General features: G+C 41.3%; 2 protein-coding genes across 6 annotated transcripts in view; one reads left to right on the forward strand and one right to left on the reverse strand.

Moving 5' to 3' along the window:
• NAP1L1 (nucleosome assembly protein 1 like 1) overlaps positions 1-10,811 on the reverse strand; it is a 26,112-nt gene extending 15,301 nt beyond the window's left edge. For 4 of the 5 annotated variants that reach the window (XR_013482779.1, XR_013482778.1, XM_020968873.2 and 1 more), the window contains exon 1: positions 9,744-9,834. The gene's annotated coding sequence lies outside the window, so the exon portion shown is untranslated. Of the gene's footprint in view, positions 1-9,743; positions 9,835-10,689 lie in introns of those variants that run through there. The other variant, XM_020968872.2, reaches the window with a different exon arrangement.
• LOC110195930 (uncharacterized) lies at positions 9,408-22,148 on the forward strand. The gene is made up of 3 exons (XM_078146342.1): positions 9,408-9,919; positions 21,212-21,289; positions 21,381-22,148. The coding sequence occupies exons 1-3, from the start codon at positions 9,583-9,585 to the stop codon at positions 21,431-21,433; spliced, it is 468 nt and encodes a 155-aa protein (XP_078002468.1). The 5' UTR covers positions 9,408-9,582; the 3' UTR covers positions 21,434-22,148.
• Positions 22,149-24,519: the final 2,371 nt, after the last annotated feature.

A 24,519-nucleotide genomic window follows, 5' to 3' on the forward strand; every position in this document is an offset into this window, starting at 1 on the left:
GGAAGTGATGCGCTCACATAAAAGCTATTTGGTAACTTGCCTGGATGAGGAGAGGGTCAGAGATAACAAAGATTTCAAAGGGAGTGTTGGTAACAAAAACACTGGTCAGAGAGAGAATCTTGGCTTGTAAAGAACTGGTAGGAATACATGTGGAGTTTAAGGAAGCTATGCAAACTCCAGGCTATGAAACCATATATCTTAACTAAGAAGAACCATTCCTGATGCAGAACTTGAGATTTATAAATCAGCTGCTTGAAACTTAAGTAATGTTAGGAATAGTGGTTAGTTGCAAATAAAAAGCTTGTTCACAAAAGCCTAGAGCTGAGAGGTCCAAGTTGTCTTTAAACAAAAATCTCTTTACAATATAGGGAGCAATAACACAGTGGAAAAAATGATAGATTTACAATGAAGATTAAGAACCCTAGCTTCAAATAACACTTTTGACAATTGTTATTATGACCCCTGGTAAATCATTTAATGTCTCCTTAACTACAATTCTTCTCTCCCCCATCTGTTGATTAAGAACCCACCACTCAAATCTCGGATACGCCACTGTTTTTCAAATAATGTCATAAGCTTCTGGAAGGCTTCCCCAAAGCACAACAGGTTACACAAAGTAGGTTAGGCACTTACTATCTTGCTGTGTACTAGAAGCTAGTTCTATGACTTCGGCAAATTACTTCTATACTGTGAGAGGCTCAGTCATGACATGTAAGATCATATTCAATTCTGAAATTCTCTGTTGTGAATATTTACTAACTTGTGGGTAGACTTGAATCTAGAAGCAAAGAGACTAAAAATCCCCAGAACAATGCCCCTACTCCAGTTTCCAAACTAAAAAACCTAGAATAGACCAATTTTACATCCCACATCCCGTCACACACAACCTTAGAAAGAAAAGACAGCTTTACCTACTACTTAGAATCCTCTTGGCGGTAGGTAGTTTTACCAAAGTCTTTTGAGAAAAATGGTATTTTACAAGAAATAAAACAGTGCAAGTCACAAAAATAAGTATTCCTCTTTACCGAATCACTATTTTTCTCTTGGGCATATATTAGCCCAAAGATAAATGAGAGTGCATGTTTTAACAGAAAAACAAAGACAAAACTAGACATCACCTTAGGAATTTGCTCAAAGACAAAAGAAAGCAGCAAAACAGAATACATGACTATGACCATAAAATAAAACTGGCTAATGGAGAATGGAAGGGAATGTGTATGTGTGTGCACATGCACGAGAGTGCATGTGTGTATAAAACCATCATAGCTATTTTGTACTTACATAGAAATTGTGAGGCTAGAAGAAAAATGTGGTACTCCCAAGAAATGATTCAGTTAAACCAGGCTTGTCTATTTAAATACCCTACTACTCCTAATGTTTGTATTACCTCTCTCTCATCATTAGTCCTGAGAGGACAAATTGTCTCTGCTACTCCACCAGCTCAGTTCCCTAAAAAGCACTAGGGTATAAAGACAATTTTCAAAAGTTCTAATTGTAGCTTCTGTATTTCATAAAATGTCAGTATCTACACAAGGAGTTTTGCTGTTCAAGGACCACTGTTTTTATTTAGAATGTAAGCTTTTTTGAGAGTTTTGTTTCTTTTCTGTCCTTATATTCCTAGGACCAACAACATAAAAATCAACCAATCAGCACTTAAAGCTTATGTACCAGGCAAGTTGCTTATACTGTAATGGGAGAGAGCACACATAAGAAATACATTGAGAATAAAGACACAGTAGTTAGGAAGAGAGCAAGGTATGTATGGAAGGCTGTAGGAAAGACTTTTAGAATAGCTTGTGGGGATTAAGCCAGGTAAACAATTAGGGAGGACTTAAAGGATTTTATTGCTGCAGCAAGGGCCCAGCTTGTATAACACGAATTTATGCTGTACCAGTCACAACTGTTAACTTCAGCTACCTTCATTCAGGAGCATGAAGGAGCAGAGGAAATGAATAGCAGGAATAATACCAGCTGGGGTTTGCTAAGGGATAAGTGGCAACAAGACAAGAGGATTTCTGAGTTGATAACTCTGTGTGGTTGAAATCTCTTAAGAGTTGAGACTAGGAAATGACACAGCAGGCCTAAGAAAAGTAGAGTGAAAGGGACCAGAGATCACTAGATTTAGAATGGTTGAGACCCAGCGAATGCAAGGAAGTTAAGGTCAAATAGAGGAATGCTAGTTTTTGATTAAGGAATTAGAATGTTCTGGGGTTTGACAAAATATTAAAATAACAACCCAAGTATGAGGGCAAGAGTTAAAGAAGACCAGGAATGATTTGGGAGCTGAATCCCTTGAGAAAGGCTTGAGAATGATGTAGGGGTAATTTGAATAGGGTGGAAATTCTTAACAGAATTGGCAATGGGGAGCAAGTATTCTAACTTCTCCTCCAAGAGCACTGGAATCAGAAGTCCTGGCTGTCTAGTTCCAGGCTACCTATAACTTAACCTGTTCCTCTATTGGTAGCTGCATTAATTATTTAATCAAAGATCATGTTTGCATGCCTTTTACTGAGAAATTGTTAACAGTAGTGGCTCACAAATAAGGCACTTTAAAAATATGGTATTTATTACAAATAGCATTCATCAACATTATCTCATCTGTGATTTAGTAGAGACAGAGTTTTCTTTTGTTTTTTCCCCCCAACGGGCCTATCAACTTTGTTAGACCATCCTCAATGGATCACATCAGTTTAAACAAGATCCTCCTATATCTTATTCAACCGATTTCAAGAGATGATTTGTAAACCTTCACCTAAACTGTTATCTTTCTCTGCAACGAATTTTAGTAAGCCAAAATTAGTGCACAAAGCCTGGAGAGTATAGTAAAATAACCATATATACCATTCTTATTAAGTTTAAGGGGTTTTTTTCCCTATTGTTTTATTATGGGTGGTGATGCTCAGAATTTATTACGTTATGTTTACTTAAAACTAGTTAATGTTTAACTTATATTATAGTTACAAACCATAAGAAGTACGAGTTTGCACTGATAAAATGCTTTATGGTTTGCTAAGTGCTTTACATGTTAACTCAGTTGATTCTCATGTCAACCCTGAAAGGTAGGTGCTATTATTCTCATTTTACAGTGAGGAAACTGAGGCTGACAGAAGTTAAGTTACTTGGCTCAGGATCACACCCAGCTACTTAAATGTCTTGAGGGAATACATCTGAATTCATCTTTCTGATTCCAACTCTAGAGCTCTATCCACTATACCACCTCATGGCATTAGATTCTACATATGGGGCCTCTGGTTAGCCTGTTTTGAATATAAAAGATATCCTTAATAAATCACGGCTTTAAAAAATGCCTAAAGGAAAAACAGGTTTTCTGAACCAGAAGATATCTTTACCAATATTTAATAAATAGTAAATTCAAGTGTTATGATTTTCAATATTGATCTACAAATGATTCTTGTGGTGTTACTTACCCTGACACCCCCCTAATCCCCTTCCATTATCAAATTTGGGATAGGGGTAGAAAGGAGGAAGAATGTATTTTCCGGTTTTCACTGCCACAACACCAGTTAATATTATATCTCACCCTTTGTGAATCACGATCCACAAAGAAATACCTTTAGTAAAATGTTGCTTCCTTCTGATTCAACTATTTCCAGGAGTCAAAGTTCTTTGACATTTCCTTGGTAGAATGATCCCGGAATCTATAGTTTTCTAACATAGAAAGGAGGTTTTTTGTATAGTGCTAGCACTGGTTGCTGCTCAAGGTCCAAAGTTTGGGCACTGGGGCTTCTAGAAAGACAATCACAGATCTTCTGCAGTGAAGAAACAGCAAAGGGAGCAAAACTATGACATAAAAGATGGGGGAGGGGGAAGGGGTGGGGTTGCTGGAGTAAGGGAAGAGGTCAGGTCTAAACCACAAGGTGGTAAGTCTGAAAAAAAATTGTATAGGAACTTTGAGGGAGAGGAATATCACTGGAAAAGGTCAAGAGGTTTGCTCCCAAAACAACCACAAATTTAGTTCACTTCTATGGAGGGCCTATACATTTAACTGCTTTATGTATTTCATCCATTTATAAGTTCCTATGAGTCCTCTGCACACTTCTGAACTTTCTATGGGAGTGTTACCCCATATGTATGTTACCTTGAGCACTTACACAGAAGAACTGGGTTTGAGTGCTACCTCAGACACTTACTAGCTAGGTGACCCTGGCAAGTCCCTTAACCAGAGTCTCATAGATTTCTTATCTGTAAAATGAGGGGGTTGGACTCAATGACCTCTAATGGTCCTTGCAGCTCTAATCTAGGATTCTATAAAATCTCACCTAGGTTCCTTTCTCTCCACTTATCCTGACTACCAACTTAAGTTCAGGCCCTCATCACCTCCCAACTGGAGTACTGTACACACTACTTAGTGTCCTTGCCTCCAATTCATCCAAAAGAAATCTTCCAAATGCACGAGTCTGAAGAGATCACTCCCCTGCTCTCAAATTATCAATAGGACAAAAGAACAACTTCTTATCTGCCATTTAGGGCACTTCACTATCTGGCTCCAACCTAATTTATTTCATTTATACTGATGTGTGTACGTATTAGATGTAACATGTAAGCTCTTTGTACTTCCAGGTCTAACTAACATAGTACTTGAGGTACAGTTAATTTTTTTTTTTTAATTTCCAATTTTACATGTACTTTCTAGCCAAAGTGGACAACTGGCTATTCTCCAAACCCCAGGCAAGCAAAGTTATTGCCTGCCTGTGAGCAAACAGCAGCCCATCCTGGAAAGCATTCCCTCATCTCAGGCTGAGCATTCTTCTCTTCCTTCCAAGCACAACTAAAGTTAACTCCTCTCTTTCATGACACCTCTCCCAACATACAACCCCCATCTCAAAGGCCTTTTCCCCTCTGATGTCTGAACCTCATCTTTACCCATGCTACAGTCTTGTACTTTGTGTTCAAGTTGTATTCTTCATGCTTCCCAATAGAAGTTTCTTCCTTGGTGAGAATGACTACAGAGAGCCTTACCAACTCTTCAAAACAATCTACTAGCAAGTGCTAGTATGTATTGCTTCATGCCTGTTGCCTACATGCAAATCTGAAGGAAATGCTACATTCCAATTAGAGGTTAATGAAAATAAGGATGTAATTTTCCCCTCAATCCTAGTTCAGATTCTTCCTTCCCTTGAAATGTACTCCAGGTAATGAACTCTTGTTCTAAAGTATCTTCAAGAATATCTTTAAAACATTTGGTACTCCCAAATGTCTTTAGACATTTATTTAAAGGCTTACATCCCCTCTTATCAAAACTTCAGCTAACCTTCCAAGACCCAGATTAAATGACATCTTTAAAAAAAATTCCTTATTAAAGGAAAGAATCCCCAAAGGATCCCTCCCTCCTCAAAATCATCTAGTACTTAGTATTTACCATTCTTACTTGAGGAACAGCCCATGCAAAGAGAGAAGCAGGAGACAGAGAATCAGGAAATTAGAGTCACTTTTGCTAATATAAGGGGAGAAATGTGAAATAAATCTAAAAAGGTAGGCTAGATGATAATAATACTAATAATAAACATTTATTAAGCATCTAATGGCTAATATTTGTGCAGCACCTATTATGTCAGGCACTGTGTTAAGCACTTTACAAATATTATCTCATTTGAACCTCACAACAACCTGATAAGGAAGGTGCTATTATTCCCAGGTTAGGTGATATACATAAGGTTACACAGTCCATGTCTGAGGCAGGAGGATATGAACTCAGGTCCTCTTGCCTTCAGGCCCAGCACTCTACCTACAGTCAAATGGTGAGAACTAGGACAGACGGGATGGGATCCAATTCAGCATTATTGACTATCACACTTTTGATTTTAAATCACTTTGCTAAATTAATGACGAACAGGGCAGAGAACTTTTCATTTTCATATCTATGTCTAGTATGTAGCATAATGTCTGGCACATACCATATAATTTAATAAATACTGATTGATTGGTTGGCATATATATATATATATATATATATATATATATATATATATATACACCTAACAAAAGATGAAATAATGAACTCTGATTGAAATTATGTTATTCAGTTTAAAATTAGCTAATAACCTACTTTCAACATGAATTTTAAATTTTTCTAAAAAGTATCTCAATGACGTAAGACTAATACCCCTTTAAGTCTTTAACTGATTCCTTCCACTATAAAAATTCCTTTTACAAACTGTTACAGTCCAATTTTGATCAAACTTCATCTATTCCTTCAGCTGTAAAGTTTCTTACAATGATGCTCCAAGTCACAATTCAACAATAAATTGAAAAATGGCTGAGCTGGATAAAATGATAACTAAATGCACCAGAGGGTAAAAAAGCTGAATCAATTAAAACTCAAGATGCATAAATTGCAAAGCCCACCAAATGTGGCATATAATGAATCAAAGTACTTAAACATGTATGACAATATTTTGTTTAAGGAAAGCATACCCGGATATACTACCTGACTGCCATACTCTTCTAAGTAGTTACTGTGGAAGCCATATACTCATTCCAGCAATATTTTCACTGCTCTAAATATTTATTAACTCCTTGGAAATACCTTCAGAATCTGTTGTTCAAGTTGTTTAAAAAAAAAATGTCAAAAGCCTCCAAAGACAAGTCTGTCAAGGTTCACAGATTTAGTTCTACAAAGAATACCAGAGGACATTTAGTGCCACCCTCTCTTTTACAGAAAAAAAATCTGAGGAAAAGGCTAGGTGACTTCCCTAAGTCACACAAGAAAATACTACTGTTGATCCAAGAGGAATTCAAAAACAGGTTCTCAAGGCAATTCCAAAATGGGAGTTTCAAATATGTTGATCAATAAATCTATTACATATAGCTTCCAATTTGACTGAAGTTTAACAATTATTTGGGTGTTCATGGTCTAGTATGCTTGTTGAAAAATGACCAGTTCTCATTTGTCACAAAACAATGATTTGTTTACTACATTTAGTTCCAGCTGTCTTAACAATATACATCTAAACAAAATACTATAAAACTGGTATTTTGTTAGTTACTTTTAGTACAAGTTAGAAAATTGAGAAACAGAATCATAGAGTTAGAACTGAAAGGGACTTATGTGGACTTATTAAGACCAATCCCTTCATTTTACACACGAGGAAAGACTCATGGGATAACTTGTGACTAGGGTCACACAGCATGTGTCTGAAAGATTAAAAACACCATCTTCCTCACTCCAAGCAAAAGTTGGCCTCTTATCCACCACACCACCTAGCTGCCAGGAAAAAAAAATCAAGAAAAACAACTGTTGGTCTGAGGAGAGTTTAATCAGCAGGCCCAGCAGTGAAGTTAGACATCTGTAATGACAAAAAATGTCCTAAAACCTTTCCAAGTAATATTTAGCTTCCCTTCAGATTCCAGTCATACTAGGTTTCTCTAGTATACTATAGTATATATAGTATAGTCTAGGTTGCGTGTGTGTGTGTGTGTGTGTGTGTGTGTGTGTGTGTGTGTGTACACACACACACATATTTATATACAAAACGTAGAATCTTCTCTGATGGACGAAATGTTCATTTAAACAGTTTGATTTTTATTATACCAAACCTAACTCTGCAACATATTCTTTTGTATGAATATTTGATCTATCAAATCAACTCCTCAGAAACCATCCCTTCTCCAACCACACAGGATTTGCTTCTGTTAAGTGAGCACATATAGCGTTAGTGAAGAGCCCAGAGGCAACATTAATTAATCGGCCAAGACTAGGTTAAAAAATGTCTGTGTTGGCATTCCCTAACAAATTTTTCAGGGATATCAAGTGAATGTGGCCCAGTAGAATTGACCTAGGAGCCAGGAAAAACCTAGGTTCAAATTCAAGCCAAGATAAACCACTTAACCTATTAGTGCCCCAGACAACTATGACTTTTAAGTTATTGAGAAGGTATAGATCTACAATGGTAGAGGAAGTTCCCTGAAGGAAGTTTCCTATACCAAAAAAATTAACAGGTCAAGTTTTACCCTGCCCTCCCCAAAGGGAACTGGTCATTCTAATTAAATGTACTGAGAGATCAGTAACAATAATGGTACCAACAAGCTGAAAAAGAAAAAGATTTCAACTTTATTTCACCAGTTTGGAGTAGTCACTTCCTAACCTGGAAAGGCAAAAAAAACTATTTAATCAATGAGAAGCAGCCTTGGGTAGTGGCTACAGGTGGTCTGGAAAGCTATAACATCTAGGTTCAAGTCCTTTCTCTGAGACATAGTAGCTATGTAAGCTGAAAAGTCACAAAACCTGTTGGTGCTCTTAGGGATCCAAGCAGGTGCTGACCTTGGTAAACGGTACTTAAATTTACCTAGGTCACTACATCAATGAAAATCATTGATCTAGTACCCCATCCCTCTAACAAATCAGGAGCCTTCATACGATTACAGATTTAAAACTCATTTAACAGATGTAGCAAATCAGAGCAGATACTGGACTTATCCAGGGTCACACAACTTTATTAATAAGGGGGATAAGGACACGAAGGACCTATATAATTCCACTGTTACAGAAGACTCCCAAGAAAGAATCTGCTACCTCTTACCAATGCAAGGTAGCCCCTTCTCTGCAAACTTCACGGAGATGTCCAGAGCACGGTGACGTTAATCAGTTAAACCACCAGGCCAGGGTCACACAGCCAAGTATGATATTTGAACTCAGGTCTTCTCGATTCCAAGTCCAGCACTCTATCTACTAGCCACTGTGCTTTCCTTCCTCCGGACATTCAAAGCACTCTAATTTGGCTGACTTGGGACAGGGAGACAGACCAGCGCCCCAAATTTCTGTTACAAGTTTTTGCTAATAGTTTTTAGACCCTCCCTAGGACTTAAAATTGAGGATCAGCATGGCTGGTCTTTTGCCAGCGTTTAATCAAAAGGCCCACGGGGAGGAGATATTTCAGAGTCAAAAAGGATGTTTACTATTTTTTTTCTTGGCAAAGATTTCAACTGCCTCAGGGTTTCTTGATGAGAGTAAAGGAAGGGGTGGGGGGAGTCAGGAGGGGAAGGCAAGGGGCAAAGGGAAAGCATGATCAGACGGGGGTAAGGGGGAGGTGATGAGGAGGGGAAGGAAGGGGTGATCAGAGGAGGTAAAGGCAGGGGATGATCAAAAGGGGGAAATGGGGGAGGGAGGTGATGAGGTTGGGGAGGGTGAGGGTGTTGGGGGGAAGAGGAGGAGGGGCAGCACGCCCGGGCGGTCGGCGGCCATGCAGCCGCTACCACGTGTTGCAGGCAGCGGACAAACGTCGCCTCAGCCCCGACCCCAACTTTGCCTCCTCCTCGACCCCAACTTTGCCTCCGCCTCCCGGAGACGCGGGGCCCGGCAGGGTGCAGCGGCCCCCACTACGCTCTCCCCGGGGGGTCGTGCGCGCCAGAACAGTTCGGCTTCGCCCCCACCCCCAGATTTAGCCACGCGCGCGCGCGCGGAATGTGCTCCCGTGGCCACGGGCTACCAGCCCCGCCGGCCTTCCCCTCCCTCCCACGGCCACAGCAGCCCGAGCCCGGGCTCCTCGTCAGGGGGCTGCGGCTCATGGGCCTCACGGGGGTGCGGGGTCGGCCTCGACCGAGACTCAGGCCCCGGACACTCCCATGTCCGCGCGCAGACCCTGCCCCGGCCCCGACCAGGCCAGCCCGGACCAGGCCCGGGCAAGGCAGGCGAGCCCGCGGGATCCTCCCGCCCCCCCACCTCGGCCCGGTCGGCCGTTGGAAGCCCCCGCGCGCCCCCTCCCCTCCCGTCCCGCTTCCGTTACCCGCGGCTGCTGTAGGGACCAAACGGCCGGAGCTGCGCAGGCTGTGACTCAGGGCGGCGGCGGGAGGAGACGAAGGAGGCGGAGGAGGAGGAGAAGGAGGCGGCGCCCTGAGCAGATGGCGCTAAAAAAGACCCAAGATCCCGCCGCTCGCGCTCATATACAATTAGCGTCAGCACGTAAGTGCCCGTCACCCCCACCCCCTCCCCCCGGCGGTCACCCAGGTAACGCGGAGGGGGGCGGGACCGGAGCTGGGCGCCTTAGCAACAGGGCCACCTTCCCGCACGCATCCGGGCTCTCCCTCCCCCTTCCCCTCTCTGACTTCCACATACCCGCGCTGCTCTCGGGGATCTGGGGATCTGGGGATCTGGCTTTCTGAGCGTGCATCCGGCTGCCCCTCTCCCTCCCGGGGTCAAACGCCCCCAGCTTCTTCCGCGCGCGTGCGCGCGCGGAACAACGCGGGAAAGAAATCCCAGGCTCGGGCTCTCCCTCCCCCGGCTCTCTGCGAGCCTCGTTCTCGTCCCGTTTTGTCTGGTCCAAAGCACCCCCCATGCCCCCACCTCGCCCTGGCGTCCCAGCCCCCCGCCCGCGGGTGCGGGCTTCCAGCCCGGCTCAGTCCCTGGGGCATGCACTCGCCCTGGGAGCATTTGCCCCGGGGTGACATCTCCCTTCCCTCCCTTGGGGCTGCAGCCGCTTCCCCTTCTCCCGCTGCTGTTTACACCTTCTTTCTGGACTTCCCCTGGATGCGAGCCACGCCTTTAGGTCCATCAATTAGTGTTTATTAAGCGCTCACTCTAAACCGTGAAAAACAAAGGAGAAAAAGAAAAAGGGTGGGAGGAGGGAGAAGCACCCTACCTGGCCCCCCGGAGCTCGAGTTCAGAAAAGAGAGACCACATGCAAATAGCGATGTACACACGATAAAAGACAGACCCTGTAACGCGTGCGTTACCTTTCTGAGGTGCTCACACAGCAGCTGAATGACAGCGACCTTTTTGTGCCTGTTACTTGACTTGAAGTCTCGGAGCAAGCACCTTTAAGGGGAAGCCTGACGTGAAATCGCTCAGACCAGTCAAACTTGGTGGCTATTTTCTCAGCTGCTGCTGGACTGACTCATATTTATAACTCCCTAAATGCTCCCCCACTCCTTCCCCTTCCCCCCCCTGGAAACTTCATGCTGTCATTAAATTCAGACTGAGGGGAGTCATTTACTCTAATCATCCAATTTAGCAAATCACCTCCACTCTGTTTTCACTGATGCAATGCTTTTCCCAAGCAACCCTGCAGCCCTGCCCGTTCTCATTAAAATTAGCTGTCCCCCAACCCCCTGCTGTGCAGATAGTTCCCCCCCCCCCCCCGCCAGCTTTTCGGTTTTTTTCCCCTCTGTTCTTCAGCTTGGAAGCTTTCTGTCATTCTTAACCATCCTCCTTCATTAACTCCTGTATAACCCTCCCTAACCTGGCTTATTTTTAAAGCATTCTTAAAAGGTTAAAATTAGCTGTATCAAGAATTATACTTTATTAGAAGCCAATAGGATATTGAGTACTACACATAATGAAGACAATCTACCCCTCTACTCTGCTATTCTAATAGTATATTTGTATTGTGCTTTTTTACTTTATTATGCATTTTCACATAATGAATTTAATGAATAAATTCCAAACGTTGTGAACTGATACAGTGACCGACCAGTAGTCACTTTCAAACCCATCACTAAAGCAATTTTTACACCTGCTGATGTCTTCAAGTCAATTAAAAAACTGCAAGGGAGGGGCAAGGACAAGTGAAGAAATTCCAAGACTCCTTGAGGCTGCTTCTAGAGAAAGAATGGAAGAGTAGAGTACCACAGTTTCGGTAGTGTGGCACCTGAAGAAAAAGTAGGCCATCTGATAGCTTCCTATTTTAACTAACTATTCTAGCTAACAAAGTGTTAACCTCAGTTTTTTCTGTGCTGGGGAAAGACTGCAATGTTGTCAGAACCCTCTAAATGTCATTGCCCTGAAGCAAAGTTCTGGTTGCCCTGCCCTAGTTATAGCTCTGATCATTTCATCAGTTTGAGCCTCCCTTTCCTCCCCTGTAAAATGGAATGATCAAACTTGCCCTATCTCACTGGGTTGTGAAGAAAGTACTTAGTGAACCTTAAATCTCTAAATAATGTAAACCAGCAGTTAGTTGTCAAAAGTGTGAATTAGGATCCCTTTCGCAGGGTCCATGAGGTCAAAACGTTTCATATAATAGAAACCCATTTTATAGGGGCAGCTAGATGGTTCAGTGGATAGAGTACCAGCCCTGGAGTTAGGAGGACCTGACTTCAGATCTTGCCTTGGACACTTACGAGCTGTGCGATCCTGGGCAAGTCACTTAACCCTAATTGACTAAAAAACAAATAAGAATTACTAATAGTAACACATTTTAATTTCCAGTCCTGTAGAAATTAATTATATATATTTATAACCTATAAAAACAAAAGCTCTTTTGGGAGTCCTCACCAATTTTTAAGCATTTGACTTAATCCCATATATGTGTATACATCTTAGTAAATAAATGCTTGTTCATAAACATTGATGTCTAGGTATTATGACCCATATTCTACAAATGAGGAAGCTGAGGTCTAAGAAGCTTACGTAATTGGTCAAAGGTAAGGTGCCTACTAAGTAGCAGAAGTAGGACCTGATTCCGTAGTGCTCTATAGGGGTCGAGCTGGAAAGGAGTTTTGAAATCATCTAATTCCACCTCCTCCTTAGGAACTTTTCACTCCTGAGTCCAGTGCCACTTTGCTTCCCAAATGTGCCTTCTCAAACACTTGGTACTAACTGAGTTGATAGAACCTTCAAGGGTCTTTCATTATAATCAAAGCTACTTGTGAAACAAGTTCTCAGTGTAGCTTTAAACAGAATTGTAGAAACAAACTGAATTATTTTCCCCTGTTGCATGCTAAATTCTGTCCCAAACTGTCCCAACCCTAGGCAAAATGGTGAAGGGTGTGAACTTAATCTTTATCTTGATTCCTAATCTATTCCCAGAATTCTCTCCAGCACTCTATGTACTATGTCACTGTTTTTACAGTAGTAACAATGAACTGTGATCTCTGAAGGCCAATGGAGCTAGATCAGGAGCTCACTCCCCCATTCCCCTGCCCAGAAACAAAGAGCCCCCACAGGAATACTGCACTTGGCCTTCTCTCCTTAGTCATTGTCCCTAGTCAATAGTCCCAGTGTATGGTACAGTCCCTGGGACATAGTAAGAACTTAAAATGATTCCTGAATGGAATTTAATTGACTCCTTCTCCCCTGCAGCCTTAGTTGCTCTTACCTTGCTTCCTCCCTTCCTTCCTCCTGTTTTCTATCCCATACCTCATCGGGTCAGGGCCAGGCTCCCTCTTTGCTTTCTAAGGTGATAATTAGTGAATCTGATAAACAAATTAATGTGCTAATGAAAAAAAGTCTAAAGAGGTCTTTTGGGCCCTCCTTTCAGTTCCCAGGCCTCATGTATGGCCTTCTAGAGGAAATGATAACTTTTATTTTGTCTTTTAATTGTCTTCTCTTTGTTTTATGGCAGTGTTATATACTGAGAGGCAGCCTGATGTGAGGAAGACCAGGGTTCAAATTGCCTTTCTGCCATTGGCCATGTAACTTTGGGCAAGTTGCAGTTTCTCTTAGTGTTCTAAGCAACCCTCCAAGACCATAAACAGAAGAAAAGGTGCACCCTCTCCTATATCTGGGAGTTCCCTATGTCAATGAAATCACAACTCAGATCTCTACCCTGTTATATTTTGTTGACTTGTAAAAATAAAGTAGTCTAAACAAGTGAGGTTGGCATAAAAATCCCCTGGCAGAGTTCACATGGCATATGGGTTGCTTGATTTCCTGGTAACCCCCGTTCCTTCTGCACTTGAAGGGGCTTCAAACCCACTGTGGTGCCACAAATCTGGATGCATGTTCCTGGAGGAGGTAGAGCTTGAGAGGACATCAAATCCAACCTCTACCATACTAAGGATTTCTTCCATGGAATGACCAACAAGTGACCTTTCCAGCTTCCTCTTAAACATCTCCAGTGAGAAGAAACTCGGTACTTCCTGAATCAACCAAGTCAGACCACAGGCATGTGGCACCAGGCTAACCCATTCCACTTCTGGACAGTTCTAATTGCTGAGAAGTATTTCCTTCTATTTTGCCAAAGTTTGCCTCTCTACAACTTCCCTTCCTTACTTTTAGTACTTCCCTTGGGCCAAGCAGAACAAAACGAATCCCTCTTTCAAGTGGTAGCCCTTCAGATGCTTAAATAAAGATCTCCTTAAATGTCCATAAAAAAAGGGCTCCTTAGGTGCCTGCTAAGACTTCTCCTGGTTTAACACCTTGGTCCCTCCTCTCCTCAGTTTCTCCAAGTGCCTTTTGGAAGATGTGACTCTCAGAACCCAACCCAACCCAACCTCTGCTCACGAAACTGTCACCTTCTGTCTCCCAGACACTAGGTCAGCCTAGGAGATCATTAGGATTTTTTTTCAATGCTGTCTCATACTCAGTTGACTCAATTTGGAACGTGCAGTCTACTAAACCCCAGATCTTTTTCACCAGACCTGTCCTGTAGCTTCTAAATTTGTTGTATAATTGTTGTACAAAATGTTGAGAGGCTACGGCAATGTACAACAAAACAGTGTTCAATAACTAGCATTGATCCATTTGGATCTGAGTCTGGAAGGGCTTTTCTTCTAGCTTTATGAATTCTGCCTTCTCCGGTTTGATGTCTTGGTTTTGTTTGTTTTTTAGCGATAATGATCCCAATTTCACATGGACTAGCCATTTAGAAAAACTAGGAGAATATTGTAGAGCAAGTCACAATACTTTCCTCATTTTCATTACATCATTTCAGATGGGTTATCATACAGTTGGATGTGTGAAGTATATGAATCCTGCCCAAAGGGACATTTCAAAACTTTGTTTTGAATTTGTTTTCTTTCCTCCACAAAACCAGCGAATTTCCCTACAGGGGACTCATTTTCATTTGATGATGAGAAGAAAAGGTAAAGAAATACATGAAACCTTAGAAATATTATGTTAAAAGACAAAAGAAAATTACATGATATGGAAAAAGGAAATGCTGGAATGTGATTGGGTACCTTTTGACACAAATAGACCTTTTTCATAAATAGACTTTCAATATCTTCTGTTTTTCATTTTTTAAAAAACTCACTGGGGGATAAGTCGTGACTCTTGTCTTAACATTCTGAAAAGGCTGCTCATAGAAATAGAAGGCAGAAACTCAAAGCAATCAAAGAAGAATTGGCACTGCTTACAGTGCTAAGTAAATTTCAGGAATTGAAGGGAATAAGAATAAAATATAGAGATCAAGAAAAAAAAAGATAAATGGCATTGAATAGCCTTGGGAGGGACGTGTGGGTCTGGCTTCTCAGTACTGAATGGTACATTCAGTGACCAAGGTCACTGACTAGCATTCTCCTGTACAAAGCTCTCTTCTGCCAGTTTTCAGTTCTACATAACACTGTTTCACTTTTCTTGATTCTCAGTTGCCATAACCAAACACATTCATACTTCTAAATATAATACATTAGTGTAATTTAATAATATATTTATATAATAAATATACCAGAGAAATCAGTTCAAGTCCCTATCCTTATTTATGTAATGTGATAGAAACATGATTGGCTTAGTCCCCACAGCTGCTGGAGGAGAGCAACTCACCACCAGCACAAAGTCTTACAGAATTGTCTGGGTCACACGAATACACAACTACAATTATCCCTTTCTCACCGTGGGGGTTAGGAGCGTGGCCCCATCCCTACCCTCCCTTTGTGCCAGAGGAGAAGTCTGAATTATTATGGCATTAACAGATAAAATGTGTTGATAGTATACAATACTATGCATATGTTTTATGCATTTCTGAGTTTCTAAACTTTTTTTCTGTGTTATCTGCTGGCCTTTGTGTGTCATCTGCAGCTTCCACAAAACTCCCAAAAAATTCCCACTTAATTTCTTATGCCTATCTGCAATATATAGAAGCCAGGATGAGGAAAGTCAGGATGTGGAACTGTAGTATGTTTCAGAGGTAGAGCTTGAAGCCAGCTCTTTCTGACTCCAAGTCTGCCCCTCTGTCTACTATGCATGTCACCCTTCAAAAGTCATAATCTTTCAGGGCCTCAGTTTCCACATCTGTAAAATGAGAGCGTTGGACCAGATGACCTCTGAAATCCTTTGCAACTCTTAATCTTTGATCCTGTGATACTATTAGTATTTTAGTTAAGTTGATATAGTGAAGTGTTGTTTGTTTTTTTTGACATTTCTGTCCCCAAATTCAATTTTAACCTATTTTCAGATGTTAGACGATCAGCTCCTCTAGATTAGGGATTGTTTCGTTCTTTGAATTTGGGTTCTCAGAACCTAGTACAATTCCTAGAACACAAGCATTTAATAAATGCTTTGTTGATTGATTTACATTTTGTTCAGGATGTTCTGATATAAGCAATAGATATATGCTCTCTAAGAGACTAGTCTGTTACTGAGACCCTGCCAGTTAACTAATTAAGCCTTGTTTTAAAATTAATTCAGATTGCTCCACTACAAAGAAAAAGAAAGGTAGGTTATTTTTCTTTCTTTGCAAATAGCAGAAAGGAAGGGAAAAAAAAGATGAGAAAACCTATGATTGGAGAGAATCCTGGGGAGGGGGCAGTTCTCTGAACCAGAAATGCTCTTTGTAATAATAATTTATATAGCACCTCGAAGTTTGCAAAGTGCTTTACAGTTATATTTTCTCATTTGATTCTCACAGTGACCTGTGAGAGAGTTGATACTATTGTCACCATTTTACAGATGAGAAAATTAAGGCTGAGAGAAATTAAATAACTAGCTCAGGGTCACATAACTGGGAAATAAGTAGCTTTCTCTCACACTGTCTTTTCCATCTCATAAAAGTGAGGAAAGAGGAGCTTTGATCTAAAGGGCCCAAATCCCTCAGGAAGTCACTTCAGAAATAGGCCGCTAATGAAGTAAGTCACAGAAATGATTTGTACATCTGAAGTACTGAAGAGCTAGGAGCTGAGGCAGTAGCCATGGAGGCTGTGGATCCCAAACTGGCCTTACTTATCTGAGCTGCACAGGACCCTGGAAAGATTTGACACTGAGAAAAGAAAACGGGAGATTTGATTCCTCCCTCCCCCAAAGCTGATGGACAAGAGGAGTCAAGCTAAGTTTAAAAGGAGCTGGATCATAGGATTGAGAACAGGAAATGACCTGAGAAATCAGCAAGTTATTTTATAAATGAAGAAACCATGGGCCAGAAAAATGGAATGATTTGTCCCTGGTCACATAAGTTTAAACTGCAGAGTTAGGTTTCTAATATATGTCCTCTGACCTCAGAAATGAAACTCTTTCCATTGTATTTTACTGTTTTTCAAAATAAAGAGGTAATAAATAGTGTCAAATACTGCAAAGGTCGAGGCCAAGGCTTGAGAAAAGACCATTGGATTTGGCATTTGGCAGGTTCTTGGTAACTTCTGAGAAAATAGGAAAATGTGATGTCAAGAGGTTTAAGGACAAATTGATGGTGAGAAAGTGGAGATACTGAGCATAAACAACTCCTGTGGTCTTAGCATTTTTGTTTTGAGCTTCTATTGCTAATCTGTAATTTGTACTCTATGTAAATATTAATTTGTATTCAAAAAGACTTGTTTATAAAGCCAAAGAGTTGTGTCAAAAGACTTGGGGGTCTTCAAGCTCTCCAGCTTGAAGGATTATTTTAATAATAGCTAACATTTATATAGCACTTATTATGTGCTTAGCACTATGCTAAGTGCTTTGCAAGTATTATTTTTCATCAGATCCTCACAAGAACCTTGGGAGGCAGGTGCTATTATGATCCCTACTTTACAGATGAGGAAACTGAGGCAAACAGAGGCTAAGTAACTTGCCCAGGGCCACACAACTAATAATGGTCTGAGGTCACATTTGAACTCAAGGCTTCCTAATTTCAGGCCCAGTGCTCTATCTACCGGACCACCTAGCTGCCTGTTCACTAGCCAATCTCAATCTATCCAAAGAAGAACCATAAATTTTGGGTAACTTCCACCTGATCTCAACATAGAAGTAACTAGCCTCACTCAGCTGGTAGTTCATAATGGATCAACCCATGGCTAGTTGCCAGAGCTCCAATCCCTGTTCCATTCCTCCTTCTGATACTTAGGAGAAGTCAAGTCGGTCACCTGCTGCTATTTGTCTATCATAGCTGAGCAGCTCATGTCACCAGAGGCCAGAATTGAAGGTCTTGAATTGGCAGGTAGGCAAGGCCCCCTTTAGGCAGACAGATTGGTTTGTGATGAACTGTGGCTCTGAACCCAGCTTTTACACCACATTGCTTGGGGGCTGAGGTTGCTCAGGTGAATTTGGAGCCGGCCACCAGAATAAATCCCAATCTATTAGCCTATTCACATTCTCATTTTCAGTGCCACTTCCTGGGATGTCTTTCAACTGTAGCAACTCAAGGTGATTATGTATAAAAGTACCAAGAGGTTACAGTCTTCATGGGTGAATAACCACACAAAAATACCAGATACTTAAGCAATGAAATATCATTGATTTTAAGTTAATATAATTCATTGTTAAAATGGATGTTCTCTTGGGCCCACTAAAAACAAGTATCCATGAAAACTGGCCCTTAAAAAAAACCCTCAGATCAAGCTTCACATATGTCTCTACCCTGGACCATTCCATCAATCAAAAAATGTGGGCAAAGTGACTGTTCTGAGTATACTGTCTTTCTTTGCAAAAAGTATTCATTCTCTTCATTCCTGATCCATTCTATGTACCTTACACAGTCTAGCTGCCTCCTCATTTCCTTGATTAGGGTCAGGAAGTAAGGAGAGGGAAACACTACCTTTTTGAAATGATCAGTTGTTTTTGTTTTTAAAGGTTAACATAGTCTGTATCATTTACCAGCTAACAATACCTTATATACTATATAACCTGTGTTGTCAATAAATCCCTCATAACCTTTCTTCTGACTTCAGGTTTAACATTTGGGGGTGGGGGTGTCTCAGATTAATGATAATCTATGGCTCATTGCTTCTTCTCAAAAGTCTCCCCTGAGGTCATCAGAATCAGGTTTATGTCTCTCTAAGGGTTTCTTAATCCCATGAAGGCATCAGCTTTCCAAAGCAATAAACACAGAAGAGTTTTATTTTCAGCATGTGAAAAACAGAGGAGCGGTTCACATCTGAGCCCTCTTAGCAAATCAGTAGTTACCACCCTCTCATCTGGTGAGCTCAGTTTTCTCTCTACATCAAAAGTTCAATCCCAGTACCCACAGAATCAACAGTACCACACTTAGAGAAAACCTAACAACATGAATAAAGTGTGTCTCCCATGCAAATACAGAGTCTGTAACTCCCCACCAACTCCTTCCTTAGAATCAGTCTCCTGGGTACTCAGGGATCAATTCCGGTGGCCTGTCATGGCTTTCTTATTCTTCCTGAGTCATCTGTCACAGCAATACACTTGAAGTTTGTGAGGACTCCTTTCCTCAGGCTATGTTAAGCCTCCTGATATTTGCCTAGCAGCATCTGCATCTGCTCTAAGGTGTTACATGACCACTGCATGCTAGGCACGGGGATAGCCTCTGGGGATACACATGCAAGGAATTGGGGGGGGGGAATCCCCACTGTCAAGGAACATATCACCGGAAAAGTAGCAGCCCCATAGTATATATAGAATAAATGTCAAGGCAATGAATACAAATAAAGACAAGAGTTTTCTCTCTGGTGCTCCAACCTGGAAGTTTCTTTCTTCCCTTTGACTCTGCTCTGCCGGCCCCCCCCCTCCCCGCCATTCCGTAATGCCTGTGTGCATTGGTTCTATTCCAGTCAGTTGTATCCAGCTGAGAAGGGACAGGTTTGATTATGTTTGTAATTGCCTAAATCCTTTTGGCATGAATCCCCATGCCTGCCACATATAAAATTTATTTCTGCCATGGAACCATCTAGACTCAGCGGACTTGTGGATTTTGTGAAATGACCAATCAGACTAGCTTTCTCAATGAGCAAGCCAGCCCTTTCACTGAAACAACTTCTTGATTAACTAAATCAGTAAAATCTAAGAGCTGTGTTGGTGTTTTGCCTCCTGAGGTTGCCATTGCCCCAGGCGAAGAGGTGAACAAATGTTCTTATTTCCACTCAGTAGTAACATCAGTCTTTCTGCCACGTTTTACTTTTGCCTTCTCATATCACTGTATCCCCAGAAAGGTCCCCCTCCCCGAAGAGTCCTGAGGCAGGAGAGAGAGTCAAAATGAAAAGAAGGCAGAAAATTGGCTGAAATATTTTAGGTTCAGAACGTCATACACAGTCACACCCCCATAACATTACTAAATGGTTCCTGCACCTCGAACACGTTTCTGGTTCTTTCATTAAGCCAGGGTCTTAAATATGGATCACAAGCATCAGAAAATATCTGTGGTATTTACTTGACCTGGTTATCTAAAGGAACAAATGAGATTGCATATGTAAATCCCTGTTAGGCCTTAAGCGTTGATTTCCTTGGCTCCCTGTCAGATCATGTTCTTTACCATCTTTAAGAGGCTTTTCCTGCCAGTTCCTAGTGCCTTTCTCCCTAGATTACTTTCCACTTTCACTGTTTATGTCTTGTATAGATACAGTTATATGTATGTTGTCTCCATCATTAGAAAGGAAGTTCCTTAGGGGCAGGCACTGGTTTGGGGTTTTCTTTTGGGGGAGGGTTGCCTTTTTTTGGTTTCCCCAGCATTCAGTGGCACCAAGTCAGATCTTAACAAATGCTTATTGATTACCATAATTTTTCAGTTATTTTTATTGTTGTTGTTGCTTTAGGTGATGATTCATTCTTCTAACTACTTTCAAATTAGTCCATCCTTTTATCAAGTGGTTTTGTCTCTAGTACTCTTGAAAAGGCATTTTTCAAACAAAGGTCAGTTTGACAAGTTACCAAGCACCTTTCCAACTCAATCAATCTTCAAGCATTCCCCGAAGTCCTGATAATCAGCCCAAGGAGAGCTCAGCCATATTTCTGATGCTTGTGTCTCCTTCCCTTCCTTCCACCCCTCTCTTTTTCTCTCTCCCTCTCTTTCTCCTTGCCATTTCAAGTTGTTAGCCTGAAAGACTTCCCAAAATATTTCACTTTGGCCTTCTCAAAAAGATGAATTTCTTTAGTCATGCTCACCATACTAGTTAAATCTAATTTAGACTCCTGTAATGTATTTAAAAAAAGAAAAAGAAAAAGAAATCCTTGCTTTCTTTATTAGTTTTTTCTCTACCAACCAGGATTTTAAAAAGACCTTCAGAATCTTCAAATGCTACGGAAAATAATGAACTATCGTGGAACTATGTCATCTGTCACTACTCCCTAGATAACAAGCCCTCTACAATGTTTCGTTCACTGTGCAGAGTACATTAGCATGGCCTTGAGAAATAACACTTCTAAAATTCTCTGCTTTCTTAGGCTCTTATCAGGGTTCCAGGTCTCTACTCCCTCCTGAAGTACTCATCCCCAAGCCTGACATACATCTTCTCCTCAAAGGTATGAACCATGGGCCATGGTTGGGATATCTACTTTCCCAAGTACTCAATGCTTGTTGCTTCCCACCATTTTCCTTTTCTTTCCCTTTTAGGGCCCCTTTTGCTTTTGTGGCACTGCAATCAAATTCCAAATATGAAGAGATGAATGGAATCGATCAAAGAAAAAGTTCATTTCATAGTACTGTTGAAGGGAAAACCCACAGGGTGAAACAACTGTTTGAGGAGAGATTCACAAGTTTAGATCAGGCATCGAAATTACCCTATTACCTGTGAGACTCTGGGAAAAGTATGTATTGTATAGTACAAAGAACCCTGGATTTTGAGTCAGAGAATTTGGGTTCAAATCCTGGATCTGCCTTTAAGTTGAGGCAAATCTCTTATCCTGTCTGGGCTTCCGTTCCATCCCACGTAAAATTAAGGAGTTGGATTAAATGTCCTCTGTAGTGCATTTCAGCTTTAAATATTTCATCTTATGAACCTGTCTGGGAAGTTTTCTCATCCATGTGGTAAAGGAGGGAGTGAATTGGAGGGTTGGACCAGATGGCCCTAAAATTCCTTCCAGCATTAAACCTATATTCCTAAATAAATCTCTGATCCTATTATTTCATTATCTGTACTGATTTCCCCACCCCATTCCCAAACCCATCTCTCTTCCCAACTTCTTTCCTTCTATCAAGAACTCCACCCTCCTTCCATTCACTTAGGCATACACCCTTGAAGCCATCCTTTACTTCTCCTTCTCCTTCACCTTCCACATCCAAACAATTACCAAATCTTACGTTTCCTGCTTCCACAGTGGTTCTTATCCATTCTTTACTCTCCGTTTTCATAGCCACCACCTGCAACTCAGCCCTCATCATGCTTGCCTGCACTATTTCAGTAGCTTCCTAATTAGGCTCCCTACCTCCTCTCTCCTCTCTCCAATACATCCCAAAGTGAAGTTCCTAAAGCACAGCATATGATCATTTGCTTCCCAGATCAATCATTTTCAGTTGTGTCTGACTCTTTGTGACCTCATTTAGGGTTTTCTTGGAAAAGATCCTGGAGTGGTTTGCCATTTCCTTCTCCAGCTCATTTTACAGATGAGAAAACTGAAGCAAACAGGGTTAAGTGACTTGCATAGGGTCACACAACTAGTACGTGTCCGAGGCCAGAGTTGAACTCAGGAAGATGAGTCTTCCTGATTCCAAGCCCAGTGCTCTATTTCTAGCCTCCCCGCTAAAGAAATTCTAGTGACTCTCAATTACCTCTAGCATAAACTCTTTGGTTTGGCATTAAAAGCCCTTCACATCCTGGCTACAACCTGCTTTTCCCCCAGGCTTATTATTTATAATTCTACTTTATGCATTCTCAGATCCAGCTGAGCTGACCTTGATTTTCCTCACACAGGACACTCTGCTTTCCCAGATTTGGGTTTTTTACTTTAGGCTCTCCCTAATGCATGGAATATAGCCCCTTCTCCCCTCTCCTCTCAGAATTCCTCCTTTACTTCAAAACTCAAGCCACAGTTTCAACATGAAGCTTGTCCTTATCTCCCCAGCTGTGGTCCCTCCACTACCTCATATTTGTTATGTATATGTGTATGCATGCATGGGTCTGTGTGTGTATGCAGTCTTCACTGACAGAATATAATCTCCTTGAGGGAGTTTCATTTGGAGGGGTTGTTTCATTTTGGTCTCCATATCTCCTGGGGCTAGATTGGCACATAGTGGGCACATAGGTGCTTACCACAACTGCAAAATGAAAAATAAATTCTTTATCTTAGGTTCTGCACATTCAAACATAGGTACAGCTGGGTTCATGTCATCTTTAAGATAGGAAGAGATCATGTTGCAAAGTTGATTCAATAATTTTGGTGGTCATAATAATTTTTAATCACCACCTGACTAATTAGATTGGGGCAATTGTTATCAGTTATAAAGACAACTGAAAGGATCAGATCCTTCTTGCCATACCTAGTTAAAACCTCCAATAAATATCATGATTGAGAATATAGAAGAGGAAATTTTTTTTGTCTGTCCTGAAAAGCTTTCTGTGTTTTCCAGAGTGACTATCAAATACATTTCTATGCATAAGCCAACATTACTTAGACATAACAAAAATAACTAAGTTTATTCTTAATTCCATTATTTCTTTGATATCTGGGCATGGTATTTTTCCTTTGGCTGACAGTTAGAAACACCACCAACAGCCAGATAGATGACTGTTAAATATCCTAAGCAAGATAGTTTGAGCCCTGACTCCCATGCAAATTAATTAATTGTGTGGCCCTAGGCAAATGAACTGAAGCTGTATGATCCTGGGCAACCCATTCAGTCTCTCTGATAGGGATTTCTTCATCTGCAAAATGAGAAGCTTCCTTCTTGCTTTAGAGCAAGAATCCTGTGACTTTATCCTTTCTGAACATTTCGGAGGAGGCCAAGCCCTGGTCTTGCTTGCCAAAAGACATAGACCTTGAGGGAAACCATGCAGGGATGAGATTAGGGTGAAATACCTATTCAGCAGTCCTGCGAAATGCTTCACATTTTGATGTTTTAATCATCAGCATCCCAGAAGAATATAATTATAATTATGAGTTACTCCTTTACCAAAGGTCACTTTTAAATCTTGTGTTTTGTTCTTTGTTTTAACATTTGCTTTCAAGTAGAGGAAATAAATAGCTTCCCCATACCAGCTCTCCATTGTACCCAGAGGACCTTTCTACTTCCTTTTTGCTAGACTTGAGCCAGACCTAAGCTGTAAGTAATTCTCCCCAGAGCTTCATGAAGAATAGAAAAGTAGAAGAACCCAATCCTTCCCTAGAGGTCACCATCCCCTAAGATTGAATCTGGAGCCATAAGCGTGAGCCCAAAGCTGAGGGAGCCCTTTCGTGGAAAAGGAAGAATAACCCTAGCACCCCTGAGCCCAGAAATAAAACTGTGTTGTTACATGCAAGATAAAAATGTTTCCACACTGAATAGGACGATAGTAGGAACTATTCCTTCTTGTTCTCTCCTCCTTCCACGTCTCTGCCCTTCTTCCTTGCCCCTTCACCCCACCACCCCAGGGATGTGCTCTATCAAAATGCATACTGAAGAATACCTGGAGAATGTTAACACAACTTGCTTCACCCACACCCACTGCCTTAGGTGTGCTTGGTAATAGCCAAGGGTAATCCTACACAGCTACCTCTGGGAGATTCTTTGGATCACAGGATCATACATTTAGAGCTAGGAGAGACTTTAGAGACCC

The sequence above is a fragment of the Phascolarctos cinereus genome, unplaced genomic scaffold (genome assembly GCF_003287225.1).
Source record: "Phascolarctos cinereus isolate Bilbo 61053 unplaced genomic scaffold, phaCin_HiC Scaffold_1;HRSCAF=81, whole genome shotgun sequence".
Classification (NCBI taxonomy): Eukaryota; Metazoa; Chordata; class Mammalia; order Diprotodontia; family Phascolarctidae; genus Phascolarctos; species Phascolarctos cinereus.

What these genes read in the sequence shown, in the direction of transcription:
- LOC110195930 (XM_078146342.1), top strand. Translation starts at nt 9,583, where the DNA reads ATGTCCGCGCGCAGACCCTGCCCCGGCCCCGACCAGGCCAGCCCGGAC. An exon ending in TATACAATTAGCGTCAGCAC is followed by an intron (nt 9,920 to 21,211) that starts GTAAGTGCCCGT and finishes CTGCTTTCTTAG; the next exon opens with GCTCTTATCAGGGTTCCAGG. An exon ending in CATACATCTTCTCCTCAAAG is followed by an intron (nt 21,290 to 21,380) that starts GTATGAACCATG and finishes TTTCCCTTTTAG; the next exon opens with GGCCCCTTTTGCTTTTGTGG.